Below are 22,923 nucleotides of genomic sequence, written 5' to 3'. Positions count from 1 at the left end.
CAGTGTGCCTGGCTTTTGTCCATGTGGACTTCTCACACACACCCCTAGACTCCAACAACAACAAACCACTCTAAGGTGTATAACTAGTGACTTGACAGGGTTGAGTGGCAGGCAGTGAATGGAAAGAAAATTCATTGGTTTGGCTTTAACATGCATATTCTGTGTGCCTCCCTCTGAGGCAAAGTTCTGTTTTCATATAATAACTCTTGAGTCTTGTAGAATTTAATTTATAAAGCTTGGGGGTTTTGTATTTTTAAAACTTCCCTCTTTTCAGAAGGAGTAAATTCCCCATCCTTTATTCATCTTGCAGTGGAGTGTTTATTTTTTTTTTTAACTTTTCCCACTAAGTTGTCATATTTGGTCACATACTCAGCACTGTTGCTTAAAACAAATGAGAAGATAACTTCCTGAACTCAGCTCTTTGGCAATCTGAAGCAAAAGAAATAAAATCAGATTTATTTCACTTTGTTGGCTCTGTATTGTCACTTGGCTCAGTGGCTGATAGTGACTTGGCTGAAGGATCTCAGTCAAAGTGATTCCTTGGAAAAGACATGTCTTCTCCTGTAGCAGCTGTTACTCATAAATATGAACAAGACCTCATGATTTTAGGGAATGCTTTTCTGATTTTTTTTTTTTTTTTTTAGTCCCTTGCCCTTTCCCTTTTCCCATCTTGTTTTTTGATCAGTCCAGAAACCATTCAGACTTTGTTCTCACATGACAGTTCTTAGATACCAAGTCTCAAAATCAGTTTTGTGCTAGTTTTTGGCCTTACTCTGTATTTTGTAGTGCCTTATTCAGGAGCCTTGCATCACATTTAAAATGTATTTTACATTCAGCATATTCAGTATTTTGATCTTCTGTTCTACACCAGTCCCAAGTCCTGGGGATTTATTCCAGTAGCCTTCAAATTTCATATTACTGTAGCTGAAATAAAATATGAGCTCATAACCATAGGATAGTTCTCTCTTCTGATTTGTTGTGCAGCTGATCCAGCTGATCTTTTACAAGCAGTGATACAAAATGAACATGGAATCAGACTTGTGATGTCACTCAGTTAATTAGTGTTCTAAATTCTCTGTTTATAGCTCTTCATGTCAGACTGTGCAAACTTTTTTTCTTTTTTTCCCTTGCTAGAGATTAGTCTTTTGCTTTCTGGCTGTTGGAGATGGAGGGAAGCACTAACTTTTTACAGAACTCCTAGAAATTATTAAGGAAATTATTAGTTTTATTTCTCACATTCATCAGCGTACATCTAGAACAGAATAAAAGATTGAGTTACCATATTGTCCTGAGGCTGAAAAAAGGTTGAAGTGGAGAGAGTTTGTGTTTCTGCTGGGCACTTAGTTTCAGAAATCAGTAATATGCTGAGAAAATCACTGAAGGGGAGGCAAAATACTGTTTAAAAATGGATATTACTTTGGATACAGCAAAAGTAGTAGAACTGGTCCTAGCTGGAGACTATTAGCCAGTTGTGTGCTGCTCTTATTAAATAACAAAGCTTACAAGCATGCACTTAAGGGTAAGAGTTGTGTTTGTGGAGCAGATAGCTGGGTCTGGGACTGGAGTAAGGAGCTCCAAGCTGTACTTGTAGAACTGACAGAGCATTTAAACTCTTGCAAACTAAGTAGCAGGCTGAACGAAGTGCACATCAAAAATCAGGTTCATTGGGCAAATACTAAATTAATAAAGAAAACCTGCTACAGGGATCCCCAGCAGCAACTAATAATAACTCCTTGTTTATTACTCTCAGCTCTGGATTTTTCTCAGTGCTTGTGACAAAGCTGCCCCAAAGCCCTTAGTATAGCTTTGAGAAAACTGGAAGAGGAAAATAGAAGGTATGTTTGGAAAAGAATTTAGGACCAAAAAACATACTAGAGCTCTTAAGTAAATTGGTTTATTATTGTAAGTCAAAAGCTGATTCTTTTTTCATCAGTCCTTGTCTTGGTATCTCTTAGTGTAAAAGTAGCCTGCCCGAGCAGTGGGCATAGAACTCTCTAGGTAAAGAGCAGGACTCTGTACCAGAGGTTCTTCCTTTGTGCTGTGATTGGACCTTGCACATATGCTCATAAGTCTCAACATGTGCTTTTGCAGTGTCAACACCTCCTGCAAAAAAGGCAGATGATGTCATGAGGAATAATTTATGCAGCTAACCCTAACCCTAGGGGCTGTCACATGGTGCTGTTGACACCGGTTTCGGGCTTCCCTTGCTGTGCACCTGTGCAGCTTAGACATGTCCAGAGGTTAATAGTCTGTATGTTAGCTGAACAAAAAAAAAAAAAATCCCCAAAAAACCAAAACTGTAGTTGAAGAACCTCCTTGATGAATCCTGAATGGAGGTCATACACCTAAGAAGTATAAATACCCAATACCAAGACTATCTTTGCTAAAACTGAGGTTTGGAAATAGTTAAACTTCCTCTTGTAATCTCTGAAATCTGAGCCAAACAGAAAAAAAAAAAAAAATTATACTGATCCTTTGGTCTTTACATTCCAGAAAAAGAGCTGGGAAAGTGCATCTTTAGAGTCTTCTGATTTCAGATAAAATACCAAAACCTGTCCACTCCCAAGCCTACAGATGCAGTCTTTACAGTTTGATCCAGCACAGGGAATCCTGTCTTGACTTGCTAGATACACAGCATCACAGTACATTTTTATGTTGTGATGTCTTCTCAAGGAAGACAAATATTTAACGCTGAGAGGAAGCCACCCATTATTGAGCATATTTCCTGCCAGAAGAAGACTGTCAGATATTCTAGATGCTTCATTTTTAGTATGTTCAGGAGCACAGAACCAAACAGTAAGCAGATATGTTTGAAGTGCCACTGTTTTTCAAGGGTGCTGCAAAATGTTTTACACAGCATGGCTTCACGAGCATATAAACAAAACTTCACCTTCAGTGCACAGCCTTCATTGCTAGCAAGTTTAGTAAAAAGAAGGGAGTTTGCACACTGGCAAATGTCACAGGAAAACCAAAGAATCAAATATTTTAAAAAGTTAGCAGATCTGAAGAAGAGAAATTTGTAAGGAATGAAGTAGAAGGGCCAGGAGGACATCTGCTGATGCTTGGCACATGTCTATCCCTAAGAAGAATTGAGTGAAGAATACTTGGGAACTCTTGAGACAACTGCATCCATCTTATTTAATTAATAGCTCTACTAATCTAAAATACTCTTCATACTTTTTAACACCAGGAGTTTTTCATTTTTATTTCTACATTCACATAATGGTGTGTAACAGGTCAGCAATCTTTAAAATAGACAAGATGGCTTCATTGTTAAATGCACCCTGCTTAAGACTCCCTGTACACCAACTATTTTGCCTTGAGGCACTGGAGGGGCTTTTGCTGGTTATTGAGAATACTCCACTTTTAACAGTTTTATTTCAGGTTTGGAAGCAAAAAAAGGTTTGAATCCTCTCCTTTTGTGCTTGAACTCATTTTTCCTTTTTTTTTTTTTTTTTATCCTCTTTCCCATGATTCTCTGCTGTGACCACTTATATGAAACCTTTTCTTAATGCTATTTTTAAAATCCACTTGAATTTCCCTTGTCTATCATAGCAGTAATTCTTCAAAGAACTCCAAAAGGTTAGTTGAGCATGAAGTCCCCTGCCTGATTCTCAGTGGCCATCCTTACTCAACACATGCTTATCCAGGTGCTGACCAGTTGTTCCTTTAAGCAAGCCTCCTCCAAGACTTTCCCCAGCAGTGATGTTTAGTCAATAGCCTATTTTGCTTCCTGCTTTGCCCCGTGATCCTTTTTCTTTTAAGAAAAATTTTAAAGGTGTTTTCTCCACTTTCCAACCATATGCAGTTTCCTGTTTTATGTTCTTGGGGTGGGGAGGAAAAGTGTAAGGCTTGCCAGCTTTTACTTCCTCTACAACCTGCATGTTTATCTAGACCATCATGCTTTTCCTTCAGTAATTGCATCTAACTTTTTATAATTCTGTTATCTGTGAATTACCCAGCTTCTCAGTCGTTCCTGGAAAATTGACCGCCAACTTGGGCATATCTCCACCCTCTTTCTCTGTAAAGACAGAGGCAAAGTAATTCTATTTCTTTTCTCCCCTCTAAAGTAAGGTCTGTAGTTTAAGTTCCCCTGGTTCTCTTGTCCTCAGTGTATTATGCTTGTATTTAAATGTGTATTTTTAAAAATGTTTTTTTAAAATTCTCTGCAATTTGTCTCTTTAATGTGACTTACTATTCCCTGTTTTTAAAACTTGTCTAGTGTTTTATAGTATTTTCATATTTTAAAAGTCCATGTTTACCTTCCCACTGAATTTTACCACATTTGTTTCTTAAGACTCTGCTTTGCCTATCTTGTTTAAGGATATGATTTTAACTTAAAGGAAAATTCTACACTCTACAAGGGGTAAAGTATTTCAAAAGTAGGCTGTAAAGACATAGGCTATTCAGATGTAGATGAATGCTATACATGCTAAGAACTTGTAATTCAGAACATCGGTCATTAAAAATTTAAGTGATACTAATTTTGAGTCTTCAACATGAAATTCAAGAATTGTTACTATTATTTTATGCATTATTCCTTTAAAATACTGGAAGGTGTATGTGTATTAGCTTACTTAATTATTTTAAGTTTTATAACTGTGTAGAAGTAGCATAAAATAAAACAGCCTTCAATTATATGTAGTCCTAAACCCAGAAAAGGCTTCTGTGAGGAATAACAAGCCTATGCTTTTTAATTGTAGAATAACACTGCCCCCGGAGCAATGACCCGGCGCAACACTTACGTTTGTAGTGAAAGAACCACTGCTGATCGGCATTCAGTGATACAGAATGGCAAGGAGAACAGGTATCTGGAATGTCTTCCTGTGGTGTATGTCCCTTGTCTTCCCATTTCCCAAAAACTCCAATGCCTAATGTAAAAATCAGTAAAATTCTAGTGTAATGCTTAATGGAAGGTGAGTGAATGGATGAATCTTTGCTTATGGAGCACCTGTAAGTATATTGTGGGGTTTTTTTCTCCTATGCTTACTTATTACAACCCTTATACTTAAAATGCAAAAGAAGGATCCAAATTTCTGGTTAAATACATGTCATATTTGTACAGCCTTCATCTTAAATCAGTTGTTAACTCCTGTGGCCAAACAGCTGCAGAAGAGGCTTGTCTAGTGTCAAACTGTACTAAGGCCATCTCTTGGGCCATTCTCTTTTCACATTTCACTCTAAACTGTACTTTGTTGGGATTATTTTTAACACTGTTTTTTTATACAAAATCTCAGGGTGAAAGTTGTTGGGTTATTTTTCAGAGAAAAAAAGAAATAGTGATAGGCCATTATCTTGGACAAGAAATTGTCTTGTACCTTACTGACATCCCTGTAGTCTAATTTCTTTCCAGTACTTATAGAAGTAATTTACAGAAGGGAAGCACTGATACCTCCATATTAGGAGTGAGAACAGTCAGAAGAATAACAAGTTTTCTCTTAATTTACTGAATGAAAGCCTGACAGAAGCATAGAGTGGAATTGGAGTTCCTGTTTTAGCTTCATAGCCACATCTAGTGCCATCCTTTCCTCTGTACCAAATTCTGAGGAGAGCTGTAGAGAATAAATATGAGTGAATGTAGACATCAGATACAGATGCTTATGAAGAATACCACCAGATTTCCATACTGACTGAGATGTTTTAAGTTCCAACCAACCATTCTTCACAAAATTTTACTTATCTCAAAAGCTGGTAAAAATGAACTAGTTGGCAGTTGCCAGGAGAGAACCCAGATAGCTGGTACTTAATAAAGATGTTTAAGTTTGGACGATTGTGTACTTCTCTCCTACTTTTCCCAATTGTCTCCACCCCTTCATATTTTTATATGGTAAAGGATGAGAAGAAAATACTTTTTTTCTAGCTCATATTAAAGTAGGTGAAAGATCTGCCATTTTTTCACAGAATTTTCCTCCCTTCCTTTTGGCAGTTTATAAGGAAGAGTGACAAAGTTTTGAAGTTGAATGTAAAGTCTGTCTGTCCCTTGTTTGATCCCTGGAGCCTAGGGATAAAGAACATGATTCTGATCCAGTCTCTTCCTCCTAGCTTTCTGCAAGCTGAAAGTGATTAAGGAAAAAGTCAAGTATAAGTTTGAAGAGTGCCAAAATCTAGCTGGCCAGCTGGGCCTGCAGTCACCTGTCTTGTGAAGTATGGCACAGCTCTTTGGTACTGTCTCTTAGTGCGTCTGTCTCAGCCTTCATTGGTAGTCATTGTTAACATTACCAAGTTTGTTTAGATTAAAGCTAGCCATACTTTCTTTGATTTGATATTTTTGTAGAATTTTTCTTTCCAAACTCTTCTTCAAAAATGAATCTTTCAGTCCAAAATAGTTTTGACCAGACTTGATTACCTGATTTCTTGGTGTAGTAACAATTTTGTTCATCTTTAAACTAAGATCTTTATAATATCTTGTCTACATTTTTTAATCACATTTTGAAAAGTTATTAGATATCACCTATGAGGAATGCATGAGATTAAGATATCCCCTTAATTTAGGAGTCACTTCATACATTTAAGAGCTGTTTTTCTAGTTACTTATTTTTTTCCCAGCTTTTGAGTGTCTTGGCAAACTGCTGTCTTGCTGGTTTGTCACAACTAAGCAGGCTCAAAGTTAATCTTGAGTAATTCTTGACAACTATAATAATTCAATTTTGTATCCATCTTTTGTTATCCTCATGTAATTTACCTTCTGTTGTCAATGTGGTATCAAAACATCATTTGCTTACCCTGCAAAATTTATCCCCATTTGGGTTATTTGAAATATCTAAGCATTCATATTTTCACAATGGTGATGATGATAATAATAATAATAATAATAATAATAATAATAAATTTGTTGCTCTTTATAGAGAGTATAGGAAAAGATTTGGCACAGGATTCAGAATATATGTATGAATATATTTTGTTACTGTAACTGGGTAAAGGCTTGACTAAACACATGAAATGCAGAGACCTTTAATGCAGGCTACAGAAATACGGCTATGGATAGGATTGGCTCTTGGGAAGGAATTCTGCCTGTCTTCAGGTGTTCCTGTAGTATCTCTATTATTGTACTCTCAACTTGACACCAAGTAACTTTAGAAACTTGTAATGTTTTTTCTTCTATAAAGCAAGTTCTGGAGTAGAACCTGACCTTTTTATAAATCCAAAGTTTTGTTAAAAATGGCTTTTCTGATGTGGAAGTGTTTGGTAGGAAGTGTTCAAGGCAGGAGTTAATTACTGTAGATAATTTGTTACAGATTGGATTTTAGATTTTCCATAGCCAGTCAGATACCAGCTGTGACCCAGTGAAAATCTGGCAGCTTTAAAAGGCAAGATGTGCACATTTCAAGTCCCTGTTTTTGCTGTAGAGAAAGCATTGAAATGTTGCCTGTTCTGTTATTATCTTGAACATTGGTTTCTGAGAAGGCACTGTTTATGAAGGTATGGAAACTTTGAAGCATTGGTAGTCAGCTAGTTGACTTAATAGTGAAGGTTGTAGTCTGAAAGACCCCATGCCAGAGTGGTGAAAGTGAAGTGTTTCCAAGTCTCACATCCCTACTTTAACACATTGTGTGGCATTCTGCTGGAGATGTCTCTGTTGGCCTTCTTCCAAAGCCTGAGCATTAATTAACACACTTTGGGACTCATGAAACACTTCATAATGATAGGCAATTGCTTTAAATCATTTTTTAGCACAAATGATTTACAATAGTCTCTGATTTTTAATAAGCCTTGGCACTAATTGGTGAATGTCAGCTTGTTGTTTCTTTGTTCCCAGACTAGTAATCCTAGGAAGCTGATTTCTAGTAAAGCTTCAGAGGAAGAAATACAAATGTGTTAATGTGTGCTCTGGTACCCTATTGATACCTTGAGCTATCACATCTTTGGAGGCAGGCATCTAAGTAAAACTTGAGTCTAATGTGTTGAAGAACTACATTTTACTCTTTTATCTTTTGCAACAAATTGAGAGGAAAGGAGCAAGAAGTGCTTGAGAGCAATTATTTGGGGATTACTTGAGTTCAGGGTATTGCTTTTGAGATGAATGTTCATTTCCTTACAATTTCTTAATACTGTGGGGTAGTGTAAAAGTTGGGCTGTGTTGTAGTAGTGGTTGCAGTTGGCAGCCTGCTGGATTCAGCAGTGTGAGAAGATGCATGCATGACACAGAGAAAGTCTTCCATTATGAAAAGTTAAAAAACAAACAAAAATAAGTCAATTTTGCTAGCTATTTTAGCCAGCAGCTCTGATGTCTGAGCCCCGAGGTGTTTTCTACTAGTGTTTTGAGAGCTAAGCCCAAGATACAGGTCTGCTGATACTTGTAGCTGGACTAGCATTCTTCTCTCCAGTGTCTGACATAGCAGAAAATAACAGGAATTGAATTTCAGTATATGTAACCATGAAGTAACTTGGAAGTGAAGATGCAGTGTCATGAAGCTGCCATTGACAATTACTGATTTCTTAACTTTGAACATTTCTGAATTACAATTGCCTTACTTTTAAAGCAAAGATCAGATGAATGGTGTGGTAGCCTGAAAGGCCCAATACATCTTATGACCATTCAGTTTTCTCCCATCCTTACTGTTACTAGGTAATGTGAAGGCTGAGTAGAGTATTTTGGCCCAAAGAAAGAAAACTATTCCATGCTCCCATCTTAACATATTAAACAGCCAGCAGCTTATGGGCCATTCTACTGAGACAGCCCTGTAGACCTTCCTTGAAAGCCTGAATAGTAATTTGGAGAATTTAAGGGTTGTGACCAAGTGAGAGATGTTCTTCAGTGGTCATACCTCTTCCTTTGGAGAACACCAAGCATTATTCACAGAGCTTCCTACATGCTACAGATTGATTAATTTTGGGGGGGCCTCTCTGGACTTGTTAAAGATCATTATATTGCTGGTTCTGATTGTGCCTGTGAAGTCCCTCCATTATCAGCTGTAGGTCAAGATTTGACAGCTTGCCCAACATACTCAGATTCAATTTTAACACAGCTATATTATGAAAACAAAGTATTTCACTGCAGTGATGGAGCTATCAGCAGTCTTTTGGAAACTGCAGTTGGTGGGTTTTTAAATGCCGTTCTGAATGGTAAGAACAATACCAGCTAGCACAGAACACTGAGTTATTCATGTTCTGTATGTTAAGGAGGGTATCACTGCAAACTAACGGTGATGGTAAAAGAATGATTGTTTCACAGATGTCAAGCACTATAGTAAGGATGCTTTTTAAGGGGAGTATAGGGTAGTTGCTGTTCGAGGGCTGTTAGAGTCCATGTTCTGTGCTAACTCGGTTAATAGAAGGAAAAGTTTGCTTTTTTACAGTGCAGTAGTTTGTTGTTGGTCCATCATGCTCTTCTTTCTGCCTCTGCCTGAACCCAAACCCCCTCACAGCCTGACAGAAATGTTCGCTTACGCAGCTAGTCCTGCTTCAGTTTGTACCACATCCTTCTCCAGTGTTCGGCTGCGACATCAGAAGTCGATGTCCATGTCAGCCTCTGTGCACACGAAGATGATGTTGCCTCCAATAGACAATGGCGCAGATAACTTCAGGCCTATGTAAGAACCTGAAATCGTTGTGAAACTAACTTATACCCACTGCTTCTTAACTTTGTGCTGTGGAATTTTAGTCCTAGATCGTTCTAGTATATATTGCCCACAAGATGTGTGTTTCCTCATTTTTTTTAGTCTCGTTTACATCTGTCTTGTGGTGTGTCAGGCTGTCTGTGACATAATCCTGCAATAATGAACCTTAATTTTTCTCCCGGTGTTAGGAGTATTGGACATTCCATATTGTCAAAGTTTGTGGGAGACTTTAGCAGTGTATCCTGAAGGACTTCACTACTTGGAGCAGTTTGCTTGTAGAGAATTTTGTGTAGGATACTTTCAAACGAGCAAGATTTTCAAAGATGAACGTATAGAATGTGGAGGGAGAGACTAAAGCTAAGTGTTGCTTCTCTTTCCTGGGAGGAAACTCAACTCATCTATTCTTTTATCAGTCTTCTCAGTGAAACATTTATGCCTAGTTGATCTAGTCATCTCCAGGATACTCCCTGCATTTTTTTTTTCTGCCTGTGTAGGTTTCTGTTTCGGCAGCCTTTTAATCCTAACTTCTTACAAGTTTTGATTCCATACAGTGCTGTAATAATGTTGGTATTTCCAACCCTGGCCTATATAAAAGTGTCTGCTTATGCTTTACTGTAGAGCGTAGCGTTTTTTGTGTTTCCTGCAGAACCGTAGTGCTTCCGTGAAGAAGTTCTAGCGTTGTTTTTTGTTTTCTGCTCTAGTGCTATTCCCGATCAGAGAACTCCCGTTGCTTCAACTCACAGCATTAGCAGTGCCACCACTCCTGACCGTATTCGTTTCCCCAGAGGAACCGCCAGTCGGAGCACCTTCCACGGACAGCTCCGGGAGCGCCGCACTGCTACCTACAACGGGCCCCCAGCATCGCCCAGTCTGTCCCACGAAGCAACACCGCTCTCACAGACTCGAAGCAGGGGCTCCACTAACCTATTTACTAAACTAACTTCAAAGCTAACAAGAAGGTAAGCCTCTTAAAAATGGTAATGCAGTGTTCCCTTCTTTCCAGGTGGTAGGCATACCCAATATATCATTGCTTAAGTTTGTGGGGTTGTTGGTTTGTTGGTTTTTTTGGTCCGCATTCTCTGATGAGTGGCTTAACAATTCCTGCAACATAAAATACACTGGCTTACAATTTTTTTGTGGTTACAGAAGCCATTCACTTTTAACAGTTGAATCAAATGAAATAAAAAGTGAGACAGCTTGGTCTGTGCTGCTTCTGTGCTCTTCATCCTCATTTCTGAGGATGCTGAAACATTTCAGCTCATTTCCAAAGCTGCTAACTCCGACTGTGAGGTCTGTCAGTTGACAGCATAAACTAGGATTTAAGTTTTGATAGGTTATGTAGCTTTAGGAGCTCAGATTTCATTTCCCAGTCATTTAGACTACTAATATTTCCAGAACAATCTTGCTGGTAACACACAAAGAGAAATACCAGAGTTGAAAGGGTAGGTGCAGGAAACAAAAGCTGCTTTGGGCAGTAGTACTAGCATAGGTCATCTTAAAATAATTACAGTACTATCATTTCAGTCTAGGCAGGAGACTGGTCAGACCTTGAAAAACATACTCTTGTTTTGACCTTTAAGTCATGGGCAGGTTCTGGATTTGGTTTGAAGGTGTATTGGTCTATCCAAAGCCTAGCTTAAGTAGGTATTTTTGCCTCACTCGGTGTTTATTCTAATTGGACTTCTTGTTTCAAATCCAAGTATAATTTTGAATTAGTTCTCACAAACCCTAAAATTGAACTCCCCCTATTTTCCTTCTATGTTTAAAACCTGTCTGTCCAAATACCACATACTTCAGTTCACTCTGACATTGACAGTTTCTGTTTGAAGAAGCGTGGCTTTGTTTATCTTTGCATTAAGATAATTGCCATGTTTTTATACGCTCCTCATCATGTGCAATTTTGTGGAATATATCATTCCAGTCTTGGCCTGCTTGTATTTGTTTTAGGCTTATATCACATCAGCATCAATTCATTTCCTTCCTGTCTGTTTTGTGATATACATGCCTCCCTCTCAGTATCCTCTTCAGAGGATCCTATTCCTACAAATAATGCTAAGCCAAACTCCAGTTTTTCACAACTGGCTGATTTCAATTTAGAGAGTGAATTTCTTTAAAAATGCAGTTGTTTCTGTGAAAAATGAAAATGGACAGCCTAGACTTTAGTAAATGTTTTACCTTGCTTAGTGCTTTGCCAACTAACACTTCCCTGTTTTGTTTTGTTCTTTTTCTGTTGAGAGAGATAAAAGATTAATATTTTTTTTAACAATTACGTTATCTGCTTTTTGTCAAATGAAATCTTAATCAAAGACATCCTTTTGGCACATCTTTCTTTACTTTTGTTCGTAATATCCTTAATTAATTTTCCATCTGACATTCCAAAAGGGGACACTCAAACTGTGAACATGCAAGCTCTCCACTTGTGCTGCTGGAACATAGTGTTTAACATTGTGTGTCACTCAGCTGTTCAGGCAGCATTCAAACTTCTGTCATTACCTCCAAGGTTCAGCTTTTGCATTGCAGCGTGGTTTTCTTTAAGTTTTTCCCCATTACTTTTGCCAGTAATTTAAATTCCATCTGGACTTGATGAAATAATGTGCAGCTGTGACACAACAGCACTGTTAGAGACAGTTCAGTTTGCACTTGGAGGACCTCTTATGGTTGGGGCTCTGTTACACTATGTGCTGTACAAACCTAGTGAGGAGGTGGATGGTCCAATCAAAGGACACCAGTATGTCTCTTCTTTTTAAATAAAAATAAAAAAAAAACATATTAAAACCTGTTAACTCATTCTAGCATTCTCTATGGGGGATCAGAATCCTTTTCATTGTTAACTTAATAGTGTTGTGGTGTAGGTACTTACGTCTTCTGCCACTAAATTAGCAAAAATATTTAAGGCATTTTTTGGCACAACAGGGCTGAGCTAATGTTATGAAGGAAGAAACCTGACTCTGAAGATACTCAAGATCCAATTATAGCAGATTTAATTGATTCTTGCTTTCTGTTTGAAATACATGTAGAAAATCCAAACATTTTTATGTTCCCTTGCGGATTTTGTACTTTAAACTGTTTTGACACTAGTATATATTTTAATTCTTAATAACTACTGGTGGCGTATTTCCCAGAAAAATTAAGTTTGGAAGTAGCAATTCTAAAAGTTTGACACTCTAGACCCTAAGTCATCTGCCTAGTCTCAGAACATATTGAAGTGTATTTTCACTGTGTTTAAATGAGGTCTTTTTGCATGTTTCACTCTAAATGGCTTTTTCGATTTATTTTGTACAAAACCTTTTGTTAATTATTATTTTGGCTTAATTTCTTTTAGAAACATGTCATTCAGGTTTATCAAAAGGTAGGATTTATTTATATTTAAAAAAAAATTGGCTCCTGCAATTAACAACAGATTGGCTTTCTAGCCTTGGTTTTCTGAAAACTAAACTTTCTGCTGAGAACTAAATACTTTCTTTCTTGAGAGGAAAGCATAGAATAAATCCATTAACTCATGATGATACTTAAGAATCTGTGGCACCTGAATAACAAAGATGCTAAGCATGCCTTGTGAATTCTTCTTTCTTTGATAGACTTGGTAGTACCAAAGTAATTCTGTTCTCTGTACTAATACACTTAGCATGCTTATGTTTGAAGAATGAGGTGTTTGATAACAATGATGAAAATTTAAACAAAACATAAGGTTACAAGCAAAAAAAGGTAAGTAATGCTAAATTTACATTCTCTCCTTGTTTTATGATATGTTATAAAAGATCAGCTTGAAGTGTTGTCTGCAGTAGAAAGCAACCTGAACACAATTTTGAATCTAACAGTTTTATATGGAAGATTAAATGAGGATGCAATATGTACATATTGATTTTAACATAGGATGCATTTGCTGAAGTGCAAATAGAGCACTTAAAAGCAAAAAGCCTAAGACCTATGCAGATTTATTAACAAAAGGAAAAAGCTGAAAAGTCTGAATCACATTTCAAGCCCAAAGGACTGAATTTAGTTTTACAGTTTGGGAATGAATTGAGCCACTATGTATCTTGTTAGTCTGTTTTGAATCATGAAAGTCGATTATGAAATTTTGATCCAGAGCTAAGTTTTCCAGTAAAATTTTGTAGTACTCTATTTAGCTGTAGCATATCATGGAGCTTCTTACAGGGTGGTACTTTCATTTACAACTACTTGTCAAAAGTAGGTAGATGGGACAAAAAAACAGACAACTATTTTAACTTTCAAAGTGCAAGACTATCCATGGAGCTGTAATTTGATATTTGTCAGACAATTTCAAGGAAGTACGTAGATTAAGGAGACCTGAGATGTGTAAATTGCTGCTTAAATTTGGGTTTATTATGTACAGTCTGAGTCTAAAGGTTCTCCTCTGAGTAAATGAGTAAATTCCACAGCATGGTAATAATAACCAGGGCTGTTCCAAACATGACTATGTTTAGTACTGGTATTGGTTGGGCTGGCTGGCATTGTCACAGCTGACTTGCACCAACTGTTAGTTAAGGAAAGAAACCATCCAGCACCATATACAGATGAAACTGAGCAGCAGCAATAGTTTTAACCCAATGTGCATCATAAGCTGTGGGGTGAATGCTGTGGGGGCAGCTTTTGTCTCCCTGTAGTCACATTCCTTGTAGAACAAAGGACTCTGATTTGTGCAACCTCCACAACTGGATGCATGTAAGTTTGTTACTCTGCTGCTCTGAAGAAATATTAAAAATGTTAATATTAATACAGTTTTATATTAAAAGATTACTGTTCAAATTTGAGACTTTAAAAATGTAATTTTATTTAATAGTTTTAAAAAATTTGATTTGAGGGCAGGAGTCTTAGACTACAGTGGAAACAGCTTCTTCAGTTTCTATGAATGTCTTGAATAAGAGATTTGCAAAGTCTTACACCACCTACGCAAGGACCAGACTGTGCTTTTTAAATTCCATTTTAAGTGTGCATTGTGTCCCTCCATACCTGATTTGTATGTAGATAGAAAATTAAATGGAAAATGTTGAGGGGTTTGGCAATTTCTCTTTATATGTTCTGAATTTTACTTAAATTCACTCTTTGATACTGAAAGTACTACTGTAACCCAATAGCATGTATCTGTAGTACTGCAGCATCATTCTAGGGAGCTCAACAAAAGCAGACAATCACTTTTTTAAACTGCTGACTTCTAATATTGTACTTGGTACACAGAGGTATAAAATATGTGTATATTTCTTGTACCATGTACTGTCCTTGCCAATCTTCATATTGTGGAAGCCTTTCTGACAGCAGAAATCACTTATGTTCTGAATTTGATTGCAGCATCTTTTCTCCATTTCCATAAATCAGTCTTATTTTAGAATCTTGCACTTTTTGCTGATTTTCTGTATCTTTTTAGACAGATCTATTTGTGCTTATTTATTTTATTTTTAAAACAGAGTATACAAAGATGTAAAGAAAAACACAGCATAACTCAGGACAGATTTTTGAAAGCTCTTCACAGACGATAATAGCAAAAACCATGAAGGAGGTGGTTGGTGTACAGGCACTGCATGACAAATGGGAACATAACATTTCTATATATTTGTTCCATTCTCAAGACCAAGGAGTCTCTTTGTCCATAAAATTAATTTATATAAAAATACTAGCAAAAGCAGAAAATTTAGAACAGAAACGAGCAATTTGTGGTTCCTCCAGAAGTGAAGATTGTATTAGCAGTGAGAGGCCTCAGGGCTGTATCTGACTTGCAGACCCACCAAAACAATACTGGCAGTACAGTAAGTGACTGTTCTCAAAGCATCAGTTGATGGGCTGTAGAACTAGACCAGAACCTTGTCCTTCATGAGGGGAGGAGTGGCCAGAGAGACAAGCACAGCTCTTCAAAGCTTGGTGTGATGGCTCATACTTGAGGGCACATGTCACTGAATGCAGTTCCTGCTGCTAAATAAATGGAACACTGATGCATGGAAAAACTGAACAGAGTAAGGATTTTCTGAGAGGCTTCTGTGAAAGAGCGTTTATTATTTCAAAGGGGCAGGTATTTTGTAAATAGTTATCATTCCTAGATTTCAGCTGTGGAGGTTTAGAAACTGAACAATTTGGCTTAATTTCAACATAAAAAGGATTTGAGAATATAAATAAGGACTTTTGCTCCCAGACTGTTCTAGAGAGGTTCCAGTAGCAGTAAGACTGTTCATTGTTGAAAAGACCAGTTATGCTCCCATTTTCTACAACCTTTGGTAAGTTTAAATTGTAACAAAGACATCATCTTTCCTTTTTAGGAACACAGTAGGCACTTTAAAGTTCAAGCACTCCCAGTTTTTCAGTTGTGAAGTGTCTATGAATTTTTTGCTTGCTTTGCCCAGTAAAATGAGCCTTTCCCAGGTCATCTGAAAGGTTTGGATTTGTTTAGTTGATATCTGTGATGGTTCACTTCCTTCCCACCTACCACATCTTAGTTCTATGGACTTATCATGAAGGATAAGTTCATGGATTGTATATGCAGATCTTATAAATCTTTTTCCACTTTCTCCTATATCCATAATAGTAAAGTAGCACATAATCCTGTCTACTAAAATGATCATCAGTGCCACTGACAATTTAAACTCTTGTCAGACTTCTCAATGTTAGCAGGTATTATTATCAGGTACTTAGATGGAGAGTGGCCCTTCTGTGTTACTGCAGGGAAAATTTTCCCTCTTCCTTGTTTAAGAAAGTTGAATTTTAACAGTTATATATAAAATCATGGTATGATGCAAAGTACTGCCATTAAAATAGCTCTTTGAAACACTAAAATTAGTTGAGGGACCAGTCAGTTGTTTTCTTTTTTATATATTCCTTGTCCTTTTTGCCTGGGACAGCTTTTCATTAGTCAATGGAATTGTGTCCCAGCAGAGACCCTGTCTTGCTGTGTGCTGTGCACTACTGCAGAAAGCAGATTTTTGCCAGCAGTGTCCCAGTGACAGGGACTGCAGAGTCATCTTACAAGCCTGTTCCTTCCCTCAACCCTTGAAACAAAGGAAATTAAGAAATGAAGCCTTGTAGCACCCTACACAGCTTGGTATAAATAACTGCTGTCCATAAAAACCTTAAGCTTAGTGTCTCACAGGCCCTGTTCCTAGACACCTGTCAATCCAACTGCTTTAATAGTTTGCATTACTCAGTGAAGCTTTGTACCAGCTTAGAGCAGGCTTGATAAGAGCCATACAGCAATTCTGTGAGCACAATTAACACTGAAATGTAGAACCATTGTACTACAATAATGGGAAGGCAGAGGAAAGTGGGTTTGCCCCTTGATTCTGCTTGATATACTGGGCTTTTAAAAAGATGTTCAGCATTGTGATCAGCAATGTAGCTTTAATCAATGCAGGAAGACAGAAAGCTTAAGTTTACTCAGCTACTGAAGATGTGTAAGTGTGGGAATTAATAAGATGGACTTTCCACAACTTGAAAAATCTTAGATTTACCTCTAGGTCTTTGCTAAAACGTATATGCATTTTGTTCTTTTGCTTTAGGGTATTTAGTATTGCTTAAACACCTAATACCTCAGATTACATGTGCATGCAAACAAAGGGTAACCAGGCTTGCCTGTAAATAGGATATTTTTTAAAAATATATATTGCTTTATCAGGCGAATCTTAATATATCTAGCCTAAAAATATTAGGGTTTATTTCTCTCTTAGGAGGTACCTACTTAATACAATAACTTCAATATAGTTTAACTTCAGTTTAACATTTTCTGCTTTTACAAGTTCAACTTTATTCAATGAGTTCTACATTGTTAATATATATAAAAATACACTGTCAAGTTAGTTGTGGTCTTTTTAAAAACCTGTTTGTAGGCTTCCATTGGGTTTGACAATATGTTATATACTAAATTAGGTCTAATCTAGAAATTTCTTTACATCTTTGTTGCTTTGTATTTTAATGCTCCTTTGATATGATTGCAATATCTTTTAGCAGCTGCTCAGATAATGTATATTGTAGTGTAAGATTTGTCTTCTCTTTCCCACTTCCTTTTGCTTCTGCATTCTTTTCAATGAGGTTCCCGACTGAATTTGAGAGGAACGGGAGATTTGAGGGCTCAAGGTGAGGGTAAAATTTTTGTTTAAAATGTTACTTAGGTGAGTTTGAACCTTTCTTCCCGTGATTATGTGGCATAATGGCTTCAGGCAGCAGCTTTTGTTTTGTGTAAGGCTTTGAAACTAAACAAAGAAGCATTTCTGTCTGCAAAACAGCTATTGAAGCATTGACTGACTTGGTTCCAAACATTCATCTTTCCTGTTGCCCTTTCCCTTGTGTGTGTTTTTTGCATTTTAGTTGTAATAATTTGTTGTTGTCTTGTAGGTGTGTAGATAAGTGGTCTCTAGTGAGGCTGCAAATGTGGAATAACCACTGAATGCTGATATTTCTCATCTCCAAAATCACAGACAATATTTTTCATGCTACACTCCCCTTCCAAAATCTGCATGGCAAAAAATACTAGAAATTATCAAACTTGTCCTGGTTCTGCTGTTTCAAATACAAAAAGCTTTCAAAAATCCAGTATTGAATAAAAGTTGATATTCCTTCTGTGCTTTACAGGCTTATTCAATTAAACCCTTAAACTTAAAAAAAGTATTGTTTCATTTGCTTGCTGAATTTTATTACATCTGGTAAATCACATAGCTGGATTTGACAGCATAATCATATAACTCTTGCAGTTACTGGAAGTCTTTCTACTAGAATGTAAAATTGTGAAATAAGTAATTTTTGAAATATGTATTTAGTTTTGACCTTGCTATCACTTTTTATTTAACTTTTTAATAATTGTCTGCTTAATGGTTGTAGAAGAAAAAGCACTGTAAACCAGAAATTCATTGCCAACTATTTTAAAGAGCAGCTTGACATAATATTGTAGATGGAACTTTTGAGTAAAACATGAGACCCAAACTGCATGGTTTGGGGTCAGTTTCAGTTTAGGTATTTTCAGAAAAATATTTAAGCATGCTGGTCATTACATTTAGGTCTCTTGTCCAGAGAACAAGTAAACTTCGAAGATGCAACTGGCAGCATGCAAATATTCCTAAAGCAAATCTCTCTTTCTTATTTCTTTTTCCTGGGATGTCCAGATTTAGTTCCTTATTCTTTAGCTGTGTGACTACTAACTTTAAATTAAGTAGAAAAACTGTTGCAAACTAGAAATCCTGGAACACTTCTTTTCTTTACCCTGTACAACCTTATTTATCCTTACCAAAGGAAAAGCGTTTTTTATTTAAAAAAAAAAAAAAGTTGCAGCCTCATTATTTTGTGCATTTTGTCTCTAAACTTTGACAGTGACAGTAAGCCTCTTATTCAACATTGTTAATCCTAATGTTGATGAGGTGTCTTACAGTGACTGCCAACTCCTTCCTGCATTCCAGCCTCAGAGGTCTTTAGTTGTGTGGCTTGTGGAAGTGAAAGATTTCACACCTTCACCTGTGTCAGTTGTTGGTGTTAAACAAATTACTGACCAACTTGGTGACAAAGTTCCTCCTCCCTGTTAAAGGTAACCCCAGTAGCCCACAGTGTGCTGAGTCTCTAATGACCATCTCAAACACTTACTGGTGCAGGAAGGCCAGAGTGAAACCAAACGAGCCCAGAACTGGGCAGCACATCTTGGCTCTGGGGCAGTAGATGGGTGACCCCTCACAGGTCCCATGGATCTGCTCTCCTTCCTCCTCTTTGTGACTGCTGGACATGTCATGGGCCTTCCTGGTGTCCAACCAACTGTACTGGAGGAGGTGCAGAGCAGAAAACCCCCAAGATCTTTCTGCACAGGCTCATGCTTATTGCATATGAGAAGGTGCTTCCCATGGTCTGGCACTCTCACCCTTCTATCACAAGTCTGGAATGGCTCTCTTTGAATTCTCCAGAATTCATTCTCTCTTTGAATGTTCCAGAAACTTCTAGAACAGAGCCAGTGTTTCAGCTGTCCACATTGCCCAAGAATAGGGGATTGATCACAACCTGCCTTAAAGTCAAGCCACACGTAGTTCTACTTCCACAAGGTCATTTCCCTCATGCTGCTGCCTCCAGTGACTTCCAGTTGTGTCACCTGTCCTGCCATACCTTTGTTTCAGCCCCAGCAGCTACAGCTTCACCTTGACTGTGTGTCTGTACAGCACTTAGGCAAGCAGGGCCTTGCTCACAGCCAGAGGCTCTGGGTGTTGCTCTAATACAGTGGTGTGCATCGAGTGTTAGTTTGCTTCACTAACGTGACATGTGGAGGAGGTGCCTGGCCCTGCTAAGTAACAAATTCCTGTTTTTCAGCCGCAATGTAGCTGTGGATCAGAAGGATGAGAACAAGGAAGCCAAGCCCCGTTCGCTGCGTTTTACCTGGAGCATGAAAACCACCAGCTCCATGGATCCCAATGACATGATGAGGGAAATAAGAAAGGTCCTGGATGCCAATAATTGTGACTATGAACAAAGAGAGCGTTTCTTGCTTTTCTGTGTCCATGGAGATGGGCATGCAGAAAACCTTGTACAGTGGGAGATGGAGGTCTGTAAACTGCCAAGACTGTCCCTGAATGGAGTTCGCTTTAAGCGGATATCGGGAACATCCATAGCTTTTAAAAACATTGCTTCCAAAATTGCCAATGAGTTAAAGCTGTAACAAGAAAAATAGCTAAGTTGTAAATTAGTTAGCAATTTCAAGTGTTTTTGAGAATTCCGATGGAAATGTATAGAATAACATTTAGGCAATAACTTCTGCATCCTTCTGAATAGTGATATTAAAAGAAAAAAGCTGCTGAGCTGGGAGGGAGAGTTGGACTTTTTTATAAGTGCACTACAGCATTAAAGTTGCCTACTATGTAAAATATTACCCCTTCTGCTTTATTTCCATTGCTCCTAAGTCTCTGACAACAAGTTGAAACACAGAATATATTCATTTAAATATGCCTCCTGTTTGTGTGGACGTGTGAATGTACAGTATGTGTGTATAATATATAAAGTATTATATGTAAACGATTCATTTACAACATCGAGCTGTACCAGTACCTCTTTTTGGGCTAATTTTGGTGCTAAAAATTGAAATGGCCAAGGAGGAAACACTTGAGTTAATATTTAAAATAACTGAAGCGATAACCAGTAAATGCAGGTTTACAGTTCACTGCTGTGTTAAGAAAAAAAAAAAAAAGTGTGTGAAGGGTTTGGATTTACGGTTGTGAACATTATTAGTCCTGTTTTCTAAGTAGATCTCATGAGATGATTAAAAATTCACTTTTGCTGAGTAAGTCTTGCATTATATTTTGCCCACCTATTTATTATTTAAGTCTGAATCTAATTTTAAATATGTAGTTGATTTGTGCATTAAAATTTGGGTAAGCACTTCCATTCTTCTGCTTCAGCTAGACTACTAAAACTGTATCTTTGTCCTTTTGGCTTGTGAGTGTTGGCTGCAGCTGGGAACACTTTTCTGTTGTTCCACCATTCCTCTACAGCATGAGGCACAGTGTAAAAGGATGTGCTAGATACTTACTAGTGACTTTTTCTTTCAGACCAAGTTCTCCACCTTCGACTAGGTCAGACTGATACAAAGCACAAAAGGACTCTCAGATAACAACCACGTTTTGATGCAGGTCTCCACACCGAGTCAGTGCTGGTCTGAGGCGTTGCTGCACGTGTGACAGTGCTGTCCTTGGCCTCCTGGGTGCGCACAGTATTGAAACCCATAAGTGGGAATCAAGTTGGCTACTGATACCTTCTGTTGTAATGTCCAACTTGCTAAACTACAGCCATAAGCAGTAGCAATTAAAGCTTTTTCATGCAGCTCTCTTCCAGCGTGCTTCCACTTGGCTCTGGTTGTCTTGTTTTTGATGGCTTTGTGCCAGTGGTGTCTCTTGCTTTTGCTGCAGAGAGAGTCCACTCAGTAAACGTGCAGTGTGGAAACCCACCCTTGATGAACTCTGATGGCCAACTGGCCTTCTGTAGGACATGAAGCTACTCTGGGATGGTCCCCACTTTTTAACCATCACTGTGGTGAGCTGGATTTGATTTTGCAAACTAGAAGGAAGAGATTTCTTCATGCTTTTTTTCCTACCGATACTCGGTTTATTTCATCAAGGACTTCTGTAGATAATATACCACATTATCTACTTGACTTTTTGTATTAATGTTTTATGGTTATACTTCAGTAAGCACTTAAGCATGTACTTAACATGTGCTTTAAACTGGAGCCTAAATTTGCATTTTAATTTTGCAGTGAGCTAGTAGTTATTAATAGTACACAGTTCAGATTTGACCCAAGGTGAAAATGCAAAATCCTTAATATTTTTCAGATTAGTTCTTGTGATCCGTAGTCTGTGAAGGCAGCAGACTTCCACTGTCTTTCCCTAAGCATTGGTATTGATTATGCTAGCTTAAAGGGTAACCATAGTTGTTAAATGTAGTAAATACTCCTGAATTTGCATTTTATTCTCTGTATATTCTGTATCACGCCATGGCTTGAGGACTCCAGCTGCTACTGGAGTTCAGTTGGCTTTCAGTGCTCTGCCCATGCCTGTGCTGCTCAGTATGGTTTTTTCCATGAAAGCTCAATTTTGTAATAGCAATAAGACATTTCAGGGCAGTCATTGTACTTTCTCAGGTGAATGGTCACCTATCCTTTTATTTCTTACATTTTAAGCACTCCTCCAAATGTATTTTTTTCACCTGGCAGTGCACTTTGTTGTCTGAACTGAAAAAGTGTTCTGATAAATGATGTAAATCTGTATTCGATGGAAGTTCCAAAAGACTTCATATTAAATGTTTTCTGAAATACTCTCTTCCTACTTCACCTGTTAAGTATGTAATTGTTTCTAGAAAGTGCACGAGTATCACACTTTGGATATTTAAAGTTTGTACTTAAGTATTTTTCTTAGTGTTCTCAAAAGGTTCTTTCAGAGTAAATCTGTATTTGAGGTATTAAATACTATAATCAGAAACAGATTTTTAACAGCCTTCTTCCCCAATGCCTTGTAAAATTACCAAGTTGCAAGACTACCTTTGTTTCTTTACCATATTGCATGCTTACTGTTCAAGCTTCTAGGAGCTGCCTGGAAAGAAAAATTGCTTTCTTCAGATCTCCAAACCAAAGACAAACTTCCTCCTGAGCACAGGCCTTTTACTTGTTTGTATTCCTTGGGGATCTGTGTAGGTTTATCAGCACTGCTGCTGATACAGCTCTGCAGAACTACAGCTGTTTTTTTCTGTCCTGAAGAGAGAGACAAGTTTTTAAAATAATCAGAGGTCAGTGTGTGGTGAGGATGTAGCTGCAGCTGAAGTGTTTTGAGATGTGCTTCTCTAGCAACCAAGAAGCATTTTTCTGTAATGGCCTAACTGGTGTCCAGGAGTGTGTGGTCCAAATGGTGTGTTGGGG

At 37.7% G+C, this 22,923-nt stretch overlaps 1 protein-coding gene across 17 annotated transcripts in view; it reads left to right on the top strand.

Annotated features, from left to right (window-relative positions):
• Window positions 1-22,336, top strand: part of MARK3 (microtubule affinity regulating kinase 3) — a 64,129-nt gene extending 41,793 nt beyond the window's left edge. For 2 of the 17 annotated variants that reach the window (XM_071745470.1, XM_071745468.1), the window contains 6 exons: window positions 4,704-4,807; window positions 9,366-9,530; window positions 10,259-10,516; window positions 12,880-12,906; window positions 17,586-17,630; window positions 19,833-20,800. In XM_071745470.1, coding sequence (XP_071601571.1) covers window positions 4,704-4,807; window positions 9,366-9,530; window positions 10,259-10,516; window positions 12,880-12,906; window positions 17,586-17,630; window positions 19,833-20,178 — 945 coding nt within the window. In that variant the 3' untranslated portion in view covers window positions 20,179-20,800. Of the gene's footprint in view, window positions 1-4,703; window positions 4,808-9,365; window positions 9,531-10,258; window positions 10,517-12,879; window positions 12,907-17,585; window positions 17,666-19,832 lie in introns of all 17 variants that reach the window. The other 15 variants (XM_071745477.1, XM_071745475.1, XM_071745479.1 and 12 more) reach the window with 12 other exon arrangements.
• The last annotated feature ends 587 nt before the right edge of the window (window positions 22,337-22,923 follow it).

The sequence above is a fragment of the Heliangelus exortis genome, chromosome 5 (assembly GCF_036169615.1).
Source record: "Heliangelus exortis chromosome 5, bHelExo1.hap1, whole genome shotgun sequence".
Lineage (NCBI taxonomy): Eukaryota > Metazoa > Chordata > Aves > Apodiformes > Trochilidae > Heliangelus > Heliangelus exortis.
The sequence above is the reverse complement of the archived record's forward strand: the minus strand, read 5'-3'. Positions and strand labels throughout refer to the sequence as shown.